This window comes from Amphiura filiformis, chromosome 18, assembly GCF_039555335.1.
Source record: "Amphiura filiformis chromosome 18, Afil_fr2py, whole genome shotgun sequence".
NCBI classification, from domain to species: Eukaryota; Metazoa; Echinodermata; class Ophiuroidea; order Amphilepidida; family Amphiuridae; genus Amphiura; species Amphiura filiformis.
This window is the reverse complement of record NC_092645.1, coordinates 59,211,508-59,226,092: the sequence shown is the minus strand read 5'-3', so window position 1 is coordinate 59,226,092 and position 14,585 is coordinate 59,211,508. Positions and strand designations below refer to the sequence as shown.

General features: G+C 35.6%; 1 protein-coding gene across 1 annotated transcript in view; it reads left to right on the top strand.

Moving 5' to 3' along the window:
• The window catches only part of LOC140138874 (one cut domain family member 2-like), a 90,136-nt gene extending 77,470 nt beyond the window's left edge, over positions 1–12,666 (top strand). Inside the window, 1 exon segment of the mRNA XM_072160653.1 lies at positions 8,900–12,666. Within this exon segment, the coding sequence (XP_072016754.1) occupies positions 8,900–9,234 (335 nt within the window). The 3' untranslated portion in view covers positions 9,235–12,666.
• The last annotated feature ends 1,919 nt before the right edge of the window (positions 12,667–14,585 follow it).

The window sequence follows — 14,585 nt, the reverse complement described above, 5'->3', positions numbered from 1 at the left end:
AGTGACAATTTTTTTTCTTTCCTTCCTTCTTTCAAGTTTGACACATATGGCAGTCGCAATCATTTTTCCTTCTCTCGTTGCCTGTAATTTGACGACTAAGTACACATCACTCTGCCTGCCTTAAGTACCCCCACATGTGTCGCTGAGAAAGTAACTATTTTAACGGGCTTCTCCGAGAAAAACATTGCGAGCGACCAATTGGTAATCCCGATCCTAATGTGGTTATTAAAAACTCTGGCCGAAACTTGAGAGCGGCATTTTGGCAACGGTTTAAGAGGAAGAGCACACATGGCCATGGTGGACTTGTAAACCGGTCGACAGTGGTTGGGTCATTGCCTGTACTTAAAACGACATGGTTAATAAGGTGATAGGATAGACAGTGTTAAAAAGTTCACCCAATTTTGTTGCAATTACATTTTAGCAGTGCAGACTGATGCTTTTCATAGTTAGGAGTGAGTCAGAGTGCATTTTAGTGCAAATTTAGGCACTTGGGAGAGGAACGTGGTGTGCATGCTTGTTCGTGAATTTTGCAAATATTATCTCAGCGCCGTCATTTGTTTGACTTGGTTTCCAAATCAGCTTAAGCTTCCATTTGTAACTGGTCACAGGGTAGGACATTGATACCGCATACTATAGGAGCGTCATCCCAAACTGAATTTGTGCCCCATTTGGGGGAGTTCGCTAATAAGAATGAAGCACGCTCACAGTTAATTGAAATAACGTGAAAATGGGCGATGATGATGATGTAAACGACACCACAAATAGGTTCAGGCGATAGGTAGCACTGGCAAAATCACTTTTTTTTCAGGGCATATTTTCTCCTGCGTACAATCAGGAGACATACGTCCCATTTTTAGTGTTACCGCATGCAACACGGTGAGTGACGATCTTGTTATCTAGTTTTTAACTCGCTCGGGGCATGTAATCTGAGTAGGCCTAGTCCATAATTTCCTCCCAAACACCCACAGTTGGCATATTCGTACATGGAGGTTTCATATTTTTTAATGTTTTATACGTGTTGTTGTGTTACAAGAAAAAAAGATGAAGAGGTATAAAGTATTTCATCTTGCAAGCAAGGCTGGTGTGTTACCGTAGAGCTTAACATAGACGGAGTTGGAAAACGCCAGTGCTAATTTTGCTCGTGAGGGAAAAAAAATGCTATTGATTTAAGTGATGGCTGCATGAGAAATCGTTGGGACGTGTTAATGGAATTATGGCGTTAATGATTGGCAGCGTTTTTATCGCTGAGTGATTGGCTGGCATGTATATACATCAGGTGGGGGTTCAGTTACGGCAATGCTACCGTGAAGAGGGCCCTCGAGTGGCCCACTCGGCCGACAGATGTTTGGCTTAAAAGTAGCGAACATTGTTACGTGAGATGATTCAACGCCCCTGGCCAGTGGTGGATAGGTTCAGGAATTTCTGCCCTAAAGCCATTGTAATGGCGGCGAAACACCACCCTAATCTTATTAACTTTGCAACGAGTCCACCGGGGGATTATCAGGCGATAATAGAGCGTTAATGCGATAGGTTTGCTGATTTAACACAACCTGTAGAGATAGTTCTTTTGTATCATGCAAAAAAGATTGGGAATTCAGTATTTTCCTCTTTCAATTTGTTAACTTGCAAGTAGCTGTTTGGTTTTAAGTTACATGTGCGACCTATGTGGGGCATACTTGCAAACATTTAAGCTTTCATCTTTACTAAATTTCTCCATTATGAAATTGCGTCCTGCAGCTATTAAGAAATTATTTGATGATTCTTTGTTCTTGATACATTTTGGTGATGTTTGATGTGACAAATATCAATTCCAATCAATGTTAGTGAATGTTTTGTTATTAATAACTTTTAACATCAGAGATATTTGCCCGACTCTGTTTCTAAAGAGTACAATTTGCATAAAATCAAAGTTTTCAATAAAACTGCCAATTAATCAATTATGAAACAATAGCTCGTATTCATTGTGTGAAGTTAGTGTCACAAATGTTCCAGGTATCATCCATGGGAGTAAAAGTACACGGTTTCTCACATATGTCCATATTCTAATATTTATTGATCCCATCATTAATTAAACTAAGAAAATGTAATTAATGGAATAATTCATCTTACTGCCACTCTGAAACAACTAAAACCCCTCACCATATGGCAGCTAGCTCATGCTAAAAGCTTTCTACATCTATATTGATTTTCGTCCTTTCTTTCCTTCCTCCATTTGGGTCTAACCTTCGCCAATTGCATACATTCTTTCCAGCTTAACTAAATTTCATGATGAGGCACATGTACTATTTAGCAATAGGTGTAGTGTGTGAGAGCCTGTGGGTTTGGTTACTTGCCACAGGAATGGAATCGCACCAACTCCTAAACTGGATCAATATCAACTGGCAGGTGCTTGACCCATGACCATATGTTTGCTGTATGATGGCCAGCGATTTAAAGCGAAAAAAGATACAAGTTTTTAGAAGGCTGTTTTCTAATGGAATGTAGTATAGAGATATAGTAAAGTAGGGTATCTGTGATGAGGTGATGTGCAAGGTAACAAAGTTATTTGAACGTTTATGGTATGATTATAAGCTGAATGGTGGAAGAAAGAATTTGATCAGGGTGGTTTGGAATGACTATTAGACCATGGTTAGACTGAAGGAATGAAAAGAGACGTCATGTAGTAACAATTCGTCAATATTGTGTGATGCACATGGGTGCGTTTTTTCCCGAATCAATACGGATTTACTACAAGCAGGAAGGACACAAATGAGAAGTGGACAAAGACGGTTTTCATGGTGTTGTCATTCAATAGGCTTTAAGGATGAGAACAAACAACTGACCCAAATGTCGACTCATTTATGACCTCTTTTGAGGGATAAAGATATTAATTATTCAAAACATTTTACTTAGCTTCAACCTTTTTAGAAGATAATAATAAGAGTGTTTTTTCCCTTTAGTATAAAAGTGATAAACCAGACAGAAAAGTTTTCTTTGTTTTGCTCCAGATAATATAGTGCAAGGGGTGTGCCTAATATGAGCATGGGACATTCTGGGAATTTTAAGTCATCCTTTGACAGTGCCATCTTGGGGCATTTCAAACTTAGACTTACCCTTAGTTACCCCATTATTCAGAACATAAGGCACTGAAAACTATTTTTGGTAGAAATTTCTCAATTTTATGTGCAAATGTTCAAATTTATTCCCCTTCTGAAAAAGCGTTGCCCCTCCCCCTAAAAACTGATGCTGCCACTGCTTGTCCTACATAGTCACTTGCTTAATTTTGGTGTAGGCCTATATCAAGAAGTGTTCCATCATTGTATCAAATTTGATTACTAATTAACATCTAACCATTTGACTTGAAAAGGTTTCCTTATTTTATGGAATGAACTTCCCTGTCAAGAGAATTTGTTTTAGCCAATTTTATCAGGTAAATAATTTCAATTAAATTTGAGTCTATAGTGAAACACTTTGAGAATGAACCTAAACCAAATGATAACCTCAATCCTCATATGGAAAGCTCAAAGCATATAGGATGGTAATGTGGAATTAAAATATTAGAATTTTTTTTTTCGTTCTGAGAAAATATGTCATAACATAACCATGCATGATAATCCAATTTTGAATTGGCTAGTGATATGACTGATCTATTTAGCATATTTATTTCATGTCCATATGGGGAAGCTTGTCATTGCGCACAAAAGAAGAGCACTTAAGCGGGTCGGATCTAAGCTTAAAGTACTTTATTGGATTTGATAGCAATGGTAGAAAGCTCAGTGGTAGAAACCAGTTAGATGCAATCAATGAAGTTATTTTGTTAATTAATACGCTTTTGGATTCCGACCATGAAGGCTTAATTGATAAGATAATGTGATGTAGGTTTTAAATAGGTGCAGTGTTACCTAATTCATAGATGGACCTACACATTAAATAGGTGCAGTGTTTCCTAATTCATAGATGGACCTACACATTAAATAGGTGCAGTGTTTCCTAATTCATAGATGGACCTACACATTAAATAGGTGCAGTGTTTCCTAATTCATAGATGGACCTACACATTGGACTATATTATTAGTTGCAATGGTGGTTGAAATCAATGTTGACAAAGTTGTACCATAAATCAAGAATTTGCCTCGGTCATAGTTGTCTAGTTAAAATTTTACCAAAATAAATGAAAGCAACAGATCATTAGTGAATTAAAACCATCCCAGTTGGTGGCAGTGTGTATATGTCTCAATCATGACAATAATTATTTAGAAAGGTTTTTTTTTGTATAAGTGGGTCAATTTTATTATATTGATTGCAAATATATTGATTATGAACTGCAGTTTTAAACAATCTTAGCTCAATAATAGCAAAAGATATATTTTCTGATAATAACTTGGATTTTCAATTTACCAAATATATTTTCCAAGTAGGGTCTATCATCTTCTGGGCTTCCCGGCTTCCAATACATATAGAAACTAGAAAAAAATAGAAACTTACATATTTTTGATATTTCTGATCAATTTGTTAACTTTTTAATACAAGAAATCCAGATCATATCTTTAAGACCAAAATGTTTCTTATAATGTCCTATTGTACTTTTAAAGTATGCAGTAAAATGCTAAGCACTAATAAACCAATGTGCATACCGGAGAAACACCCATTGCTTGGTAGCATTTGGCTGCCATCCACCAGTCCCAATCATTCTTACTATAGTCAAAATACTCTCATCCCCAATGGCATAGTCAATTAACCTTCATAGCTTAAAAATTAACCTTGAATGGTTGAGGATGAGTTTGTGTACCCAAAGGTGATTCTATAAGTGTACCAGTATATTGAGATAAAGAACTGTGCTTGTTACCAATTTGTATGTTTTTAGTGTTTTCTTTATTACACCAGTATAATATTCCCTATTTCTCGCTTGGTCAAGCAGATCGTTGTGTGTTGTAATGAAAAATCCTCGGTGGCGGTACTTGCTCAATGCGCACTGAATTAATTAGCAGTGTCGTAGTGTAATTAATAATTGGGGCCAACATTACCAGTCGCATGGTTAGTCTACGCTTGGAATATGCTGAAGGTCAGGGCCAAACTAGGAGGAAAATAATCTTTGTGGTTTCTTTAATACAAGCAAGTGTAGTTGATACAATGTAACTGAAATGTCTGCATTTGTATAGAGTTTAGAGGTGTTAGGTATTATAACGGCCGGCCATCTTCAGATCATGCATAAAATTGACAAAGCTTTGTCTGTTTATGCCCATTGTTGCAGTTTTATACAACCAGGTGATGAGCAGGGCACATAAAAACAAAAAACGCTCGCTGTCATTTCTTTTGTGATGAATTGTTGCGCAAATCATGCTGCTAATTAGCACAAGTTTATTCGTTAGTGAGCTTTTATATATCACACAAACATCATGTGGAATTTGTACAAACGGCATTCAGCGCATAATTTTTAACAACTTTCAATTGTTGTCATTTTTACCCGGGTGTTAATTCCTTTGCCTCTTTTTTGTTTTTCATCTTTTCTCACTCGCTGTTTTGTTTCTCGCACTGTTGCCACACAGTCTGGCGAAGAACGTTAACGAACAAGCGCATCAAGCAGGCATGATTGGACTAGAACTATAGGTGTGTGTAAGAGCAGGGATGTGCACAGAGAACATGTGGCCAATTCCACCACTAAGTGTCAGCATAGCAACATATACGTGTGAAACAGAGACATTTGTTTGAAAACACACATATAATGTGTGAAGTAACTGAGTGTAGCAATTTGCATCTCATCCATACAATTTTAATATCATCCAATTGTTTCATATGCCTACCCTTGACCTACTTAGGTAGCGTGAATTAATTAAGTTCATTAATTAACAAGTTTAGGCAGAAGAGAGATGGTGATGGGGGAGTTATGATGAGGGGGTGTATTGGAAGAGTCTATATGAATGCATTACTGCCAAAAACCTGCTTCATAGCCATCTCACAACTATTTTTTTTAAATTAATATTTATTTACAATCTATATTTGAAGTCAATGTTGGATAAATATAAAAAATTTCAATCCAAACAAAAAAATGCTGTTTTACTCCTGTTTGCAGGTATCCAGCTATTTGGCTACATTTGACAATCTTTTCTTATGCCAGATTATGTACAAATGGTTCACATGGTATATACAGGCAATGAACACATTGACAGAAACCACTACATGCATGTAACGAGCCAGAGAGATGCAATTAATTTTACACCACTAGCTTCCCGTACCAATTGAATTGAATCAGACAAGCGAATACTGTAGCACTCTTTAATGCAACACACATCATCACACTTGTGTTTTGTCCCAAAAGGCTTGATTCAAATCATCATGAAAATTGTCTGATTTTCATTATTTTTGTTCATTGATCAAGTCTAATGCAGAAGTGATGTGGACATGTAACTATTCTAAATTATGTTAACCAAGATGAGAAAAAAAAATGACAATCCTTACAACTTTGCTTAAAATCACTCTCCTTAACACCACCAGGAGAGCAGTTTATATATCCCTCTTGCAAATACAGATTCTGAATTGTTATGACAAATATTTGTTTCGTGCCAAAATGAAGATATTCCTACTGTGTACTTCTTGTGGGGTTTCTTTATTAGCATACATCAGATGTTGCAACCCTTGATGTGATTAAGCAAATTACATTTTCTCCTCTCTCTTGCCCTCTCTCTGTTTCTCTCTCTCCCTGATTTCGCTCCTCGTACTTTTTCAGTCTCGTCAGTAAAAGTACAGATGGCACAGTGGCCTAGATGTGATTCAGAAATACCCTGATGTGTGTGGCCTTCAAGATTAATTCATGTCAGAGAGCACTTGAAGTAGAAACTTCAATTGATGTAGTATTTCTATCTAGTTTTGTCTTCCAAAATTTGACTCATGTTTGATGAGGGTGCAAGCACTAATTTGTGATTAGAAAAGTATTGCTAAATTAGTTGTATTGTCTTTACATGTGAAGTTAACAGTATTGTAGTTGGGATGCCTTTTCAGTAACTGAATAGTTGTTAACTTGAGGCTGTGGGGAAAATTTATGGAAAATACGGGAAGTTGTTTATCAAGAAATTTCGATTTAAAGAGCGAGAGAAACAAAAAATCTTGTACATTATAATACCTAGAGAATAATAAAAAAGAATGTGAAAAATTATACAATCTTTGTGGGAAATTTGGTTTTATTTTATGGGAAAAAGAACCTTTTCCCCTCGAGCTGATGAACATTATTTTATTCACATGTTTTCATTTTTGTATCATGGGATTTTTTCCAAACAATACTCACGCACATCCCTGTTTTTATTTACTGAGATTCTGAGGGACAAACCCACTAGAGTACCACAAAAAGATCCTTGTTCTCTAATAAACTGTTTTTATTTAGTGAGATTCTGAGGGACAAACCCACAAGAGTACCACAAAAAGATCCTTGTTCTCTAATAAACTTAATAAACAATTGTTTATCAAAAGTCTCATTTTTGAAAAATCTGGAAAAAAACATTGTGCCTAATCCCAGAAATTGAGGTGGGAGGGATGAGATCTCATACTTCCACCTGCCTTTATATTATACAGCCATTCAAAGAATTCAACTTAAAATGTGAGTTACTCAGTAGGTCAAAAACCAGCATCCCTCATAATAATCCGTACATCCCATTATTCTCCTAATACACTCATATTCTCATCTATGAATGAATCTTGGTGTCTTGTAGCCGACCGCAGCAGGCCAACACTAACCAGCGAGCCAACGACTCGTTGTGTACACAGGATGATTTGGTGGGGATAATTTTTCAGTGCCATCATTTGCGGAGGGCGCTACGATCAGATCAAAATGTGTTTATTTTGAAATTTGAACTCTGTGTGTTTGCCTGCTCGCCCGTTAAATATGCCAAATTTTGGATGCATTTTTTTCATTCAAATAATGACTGTCCACATTAAAATCCATGTCCCTATTGGGTAATTGGTGCATTGACCAGGCAGGATGAAAACTTAATTAGTTGTCAGAAAAATTGTGTTATTTTTGGGCAAAGTGTATTATTTTTGGCTGTGACAATGTGGTCCATTTTTGCTAAAACCCATCAAAGCATGACTTGCGACCCTTTATCTGTCACGACAAAAATAAGTAAACCAGTACAATGAGAGCTTGGTATTTCCATTTGATCCCTTTTGTGCAACTGTTATTACATGGATGTTTTAAAATGGTAGCTAATGTTTACATAGCAACCCCATCGCCATGACAATGACGTTTTGGAGTACCTCTACAGAACCACGCGCTACTCCACTCTTGTACGCATCTGTGGCAAGATTTCCTGAAATATCGTGGAGTGTGTGTGTTTATGTGCAGTTGTAGTGCAGATGACTGGCTTGTTTAAATAATGCCCATCTTATGTTATCGTGACCATCAACAGATTGTTGTTTTGGAAACCAGTATTTTTCATCGGATAAGTATTTTTCCAGAGAAATATTTGAACTTATTGTGAATTGGGAGCAGATTATACTAATGTAGAATGGCCTTTGAATGTGCAACTCAATTTTGAGCTTTGACTGCGCTATGGAGGTTAATGAAGTTTGTCATGGGAGATAAGATCATTTTGGCTTAGAGTTGGATCCATTGTAGGTCTATGTCAATATATTACTGTAAGACTCAGAATCAAGAGACTAGGAAAGGCAGGGTGTACACATTAAAACTAACATGCAACAACAACAATAACAGTAATAGTTAAAACAACAATAACAAAAACAAACAGAGAAATTATAATTATAAAATACAAAGAAACCCATTTGAAAGATATTTATAGGTAAAACTATTTTACTGGCATGATGCTGGTTATCTTAACAATTACAAACTTTGCTGTGCATTTCTATCATTCCTTGTTCACTTCACATTGAATTTGCATTAACCATCTATATTCTGTCTTTTTTTCTTCTTCAGCTTGCAAAAAGAAAGAAGAAGACGCAAAATCACCACCCTCCAACAGCCACATCAAGAAACCACGCCTGGTCTTCACTGACATCCAGAGGAGGACACTGCATGCCATATTCAAGGAGACAAAAAGGCCGTCCAAAGAGATGCAGATGACCATTGCACAGCAGCTTGGTTTGGAACTTAGTACTGTTAGCAACTTCTTCATGAATGCCAGACGAAGATCCATTGATAAGTGGCAAGATGGTGAAAATGGACAGACAAGCTTGCACAACCCCTGCTCACCAGGCTCCCTCAGTCCCGGCACACCTACTACAATTACACCAAAGCAGGAATTCAAATGAGGGCGCTTTTGTTTTTGTTTCCTCGCTTAATATCAGTGCCGCACACTGACTCAATCATGGAGAGGATGAAACTGCTGAAAACAAGAAATGTCTTTAAAAAGGACGGCACTGGTAGTGCTTGAAAGAAATTTGATTACTTTGTCTTTCACAAGGATTATTAAATGATGTGACGTTCAGCAAATGAAGGTGGAGATGACTTGGTAAGCTTATTAAAAATCAGCTCTCAATCACCTGCATCTGCAGTAACTGTTATGCAATTCATTTGCAGATACTCTATTTTGACTTTGGGAGACAAGTAGAAAATTTTGTTTCATTCATGAGGAAAGATTCCAAAAATTAGTACATCAAATCTATTTTGATTTTTAATATTTTGGTACTTTTGGGTATTTGTAGAGCTCTGGATACATACTTCCAGTACTCCAAGTCCTTTCCCCTTTGAAATGAAATTGACGGCAAAATAACATCGCAAACAGATTTACGTTTTCTGCAAATTGGACATCGGATATGGAGAACCCTAAAAAAGGAAACTGTTACCTTACAAGAAATATATTTGCCGCGATTACTTGGAAGGACTGACCAGCAAGGTAGATTACTAACTCAAGGGAGCTATTACAGAGACAATTCCCCTGCTACATCATTTTTGATAGCTGCCACATGTATACTGAACTGCCTCATATCCCCATACTTGATTATGTACAAAAATTCATGAAAAATCTTGTTTATAAAAAGAAAAGAAAAAAAAAACACCCTTTGGATCTGAGGCTGAATTGATGGACATAAGAATTTTGTTCCTTATTTTGTATTATTTGAAACCACAAAATGAAGCTTATTTATAGCAATACAGATGAGGTATTTCTCTGTGTAAATTTTGGTAAGAAAACAATGTTCTTTGTATGTTTATTGTATTGTGGACAGTCAGTGTACAGGAAGCAAATGTTACAAAATAAAACTAAAAAATGTTAATATTCTGGTGGTGTACAGCCACAAGGATTTAATCTTCAACCTCTCTCAGGAAATATTAATCGGTGTTAATAAACATCAAGGCATTGTTTGCAAAATAGCTCTGCTTTCCAATGTCAAAATGCAGTAACTACTTGGTGGATTACTTTGGGAGCAAAACTATCAGCCTCCCAACTCAAAACACTGTATCTGCTATGTCCTTTACTTGTAGATACTGCATACTGACTTTGTGAGCAGACTGAATACAAGACACCTAGGTAAGAAGGCTGTATCAACATTGTTATTAATTAACAGTTACTGTCTTTTTTACTATGGAGAGCAGAGCCAGTATAGCCAACTTCAAAAGCCAAGAAGTACTTAATTTGCACAAAAATAGTTATTTATATTTCTTAATTTTTTGTTGGACATCATTTATGAGTTGAGTATTGCCAGACCAAATGAATGGGCAGACTTTAATCATGGTTTTACTGGATTTAGACAAATTCATCATCATTATTTTGGATGGCATTAACTTGTAATTAAGGCTTTTATACCATAATCATATTTGTATGCTTCAATGTCTGTAAGGTTTATGATTGGAGTTACAAAACAAGCTTGAAACAGGACAAATGGTTTCATTTTTCATTTCAAAAGCAAACAATTTCGTGTTTTCTTTTCATCTACTACCTGGCATTATTAGTTACGCCAAATCAAAGGACACTGCTTTCGGGTAATTTTTCAATCAAATTATAGTTATGACTCAAGCAAAAAACTACTGCAAGTACTTAACCAATTTAAACAATTGACAATGGATTTGTTTTTTAAATAAGTGGCAAATATGAAAAGACCAATTTGCTATAAAAAGATGAAAAGCATCCGTGGACAATTCAAATTAAGACTGGTTTATTTGTTGATATAAAAACCTTTTCCATGTTTAGCTTGTCATGTACCAGTTTGTTGAAAATCCTTTCATTATGTTTGTGTACTCAAATATGATTTCATATGTTTACCGATGATATTAATACTGAAACTTGTCATCTTTATTCTACACAAGATGGACATTGAAACCAAGTTGAGTATATAAGACTGTGTTGATTGATGTCAGCCCTGTGCAAGGGCTACTAAATTGAATTTTGCACAGTCTACATGGTCTATGTAATCAAGGCTTTTAAGCTTCAGTAGTATCATTGGCAATTACACAGTTCAAAAACCTGTATTAAAATTGGCCCTTGCTTTTTTTGAGGGGATGAGATTGACTTTCAAAAGTGGTTACGCAGTTTATTATCACCCTAATGCATACAGGTCTGAACTTTGTCTTTGTGGATGAGACTGATAGAGATTACAAAATATTAGGAACATTATTCAAACTCAGACAGAACTATGTGATATTTTACATAATCAGCCATAGTCATGACATATGTTCTATCACGCGAGATTTTGCAATATTTTGTCTTTCAGGGTATTATGTATTTTATTCTTTCAAATAAGAGTCCATTGTGATGTATATGTTGCAATAAGTGCTTCATTGCGCTACTGTCCTTTCAAAGTAGTAACAAATAGTATCTCTATATAAATTACATAGCAGCACAGGAAATATACAGCTATTTTTGTTAATCACTTTAATTGAGTCAATCAATTTAAAGTCCATACTCCTGTGGAAAATTTTGGAAATTTCTTCCACAGGGGAGTATGAATTTCAAATGGAATGAGCAAATTGACCAATTCTACTAAAATTTGCCTCCATCTGTGGAAGATTCAGGTTGAATCTTTCTCAGAGGGTGTATGAAATTGATACTCCCCCTGTGGAAGATATTTCCAACATCTTCCACAGGGGTAGTGTGGATTTTATATGGAATAGCCCATTATTTGCCCCCAAAGTAAAATTGCCATATCTTACTGGTCTTACATAAATACTGGTAGGCTTTTAGTTTTACCTGCAAGATGGTTTTTAAATGGCCTGCTCCCCAAAGAAGATGGAAGTATCAACTGGTAATTAGCAAAGAAGATACAGTGTTACTTGTAGAGGACACACTATTGTATAAGTGTTAATTTCCACAAGATTTGTCTTCACAAATCGAGAGTAAACTTCTGAATTAAAAAAGAGAATTGAAATTTCATCACTTGTCAGAGATTGTGAATAATTCTGTATGCGGATATAAACACTTACATGGAGTAGATGCTGCTGTGTGTTTTGCTTACCAAATAATGTGTGCTTTCTATTAATTTATATATCATACACAAGAGTTCATCAACATGAAAAATTAAGTTTCTATGTGTACATTTCTGACAGAGAGTTTGTTTAGAGTATTTATTTATATTCAGAAACAGAAAGGCCAAAGAATGACAAAGGTTACTTAAAGCATGCAGCTGCCATGGTAATGAGGTATTGTTGAAATATCCTTTTTCATATTTTTATTCAAATTTCATAATTATTAACCATAAAGACAATAGACAAATGAATATTCTGATACTTTGCAGCTTGGTATAACAAATGAATTGTAGACTCAAATGTAGTAAATAGCATATTTTTTGTTTTGATAAGCTATTGTTAAGTTATTAAAATTTGTTGTTAATATGTAATTAAGGATGCTACAGCGAAACATGAGATTGTGTCATGTGTGCGATGATTTCATATAAAACAGATCAATATTGCATCGATTTTGCTATTATTGAAAGCTCATCAAGTACCGACATTTGAGACCGTTGTTGTCGGAACCGTTTTCATGCGTTATTTGCGTACATTTTTCATCATACAATGACACAGTTTTGATGATTCATATGAATTTCATTTTGTGCTAAAACATCACAGTTTGTCTTAATGTCCCAACAGGTTACCAATTTGATAAAATATCACAGTTTATAATTGCCATAATAATGTTATATCAAACAGTTGTTTCAGACATGGTGTGGCATGTACAATTTTCATTACTTGATGGATAAGTACCTTTAGAATATTCATGTTTGCATATATTTGCATATATTTGCATAGAGATATGTCTTTTTCCTGGATTTGCATATATTAGTCAAATTAAAGTGGCCAGCTGGCACAAGTGTTATGTTTACTTTCACACAGCTAAAGTTGACAATATTTGCCAAAAACTTGATTAAACCCCGGAGAACTACTGCCTGTCTTATAGCATTTCTGATTGGTTGGTTACTTGATGCAATCATCAGAGTCACCAATTAAAAGACAGTTTCTATAAAAAATGTTACCATGTTGCTGATTGGCTCAACAGATGTCTTTTTGTAACCAATCAGAAGGTAGTACTCATGGGGTTAACATCTCCAAATACAAGTGAAATGATTCATATCACATGCCCATCATTTGTTCAGCTGCATGGGTCTGCGCTGCCCTTCATATACATGATGTAAGTTGTGCAGGTTGGCATGCCAAGATAATGCACCCCTCCCTCCCTGAGTAAAATCACAATATTTGACAACACAGCAGATACTACCTATTTACTTACAAGATGGCTTTGCTTCACAATACAGTATCTAGCTAGTAAACAACATAGCTGATAGCGTGTTTTGTCAGTGAGGCAAATCAACCTGTTCCCAAGTAAAAGGCAGTATCTGGTATGAATTAACAAAGCAGTTACAGTGTATTCACTTGGGAGGCAGATATCTCCTGAAGTAAAACAGAGTATTTGCTGTATTTTACTTGGCTTTTTTATTTATTTGTCTATTTATACCAACGTTTCTATTCAGCATTGAAAGTTTCTTTTCCCTGTTCAGTATTGATAAGTTATTTAGTACAAATTTATGAATTCATTGCGTATTTAATCTGCAGTATGTATGTCAAAATGTTTCAAAGCACATAAGCATTGGGCTATTCATACACCCCCTATTGAAGACATGACCTAAATCTCCTTTACAGGGTGTAGATATCAAATGGAGTCACCCAGTCAGGTAACCCCATTTGAAATTCATACTCCCTGTGTAGAAAATGTCTTCCTTAGGGGGTGTAGATCTCAACTGGAATAGCCCATTCCAAGAGCTGGTATGTGTTTGAGAAAAGTACTTCGCAAAACATTCCCAAAAAATTTAAAGTAGTTAAACATTCTTTTTGCATCCATTCTGTATGATGACAATTTCTGTAAAGGTAACCATGGTTACCTCTTGGAATTTCACAGAATCTGGGTTTTGTAGGAAAAATAGGAATTAGAATTTGTTAGAATCTGGAAAGATTGGGTTTTGAAGAGAGCAAGAGATTTGGAAATGCAGGGGATAGGAACTAGTACATAACAGAAAAACAGAATTAATGTGTATATTAGTACTTTTCATTTCTAATTTCTGTTTGAAAGAGGCTTGGCAGAAAGACTGAATTGTAATTTTTTATTATTTTCTATAAACATAAACATTTGTACCTGAACTACTATACATATGAAAGATACAAATGTGTTATACAATTG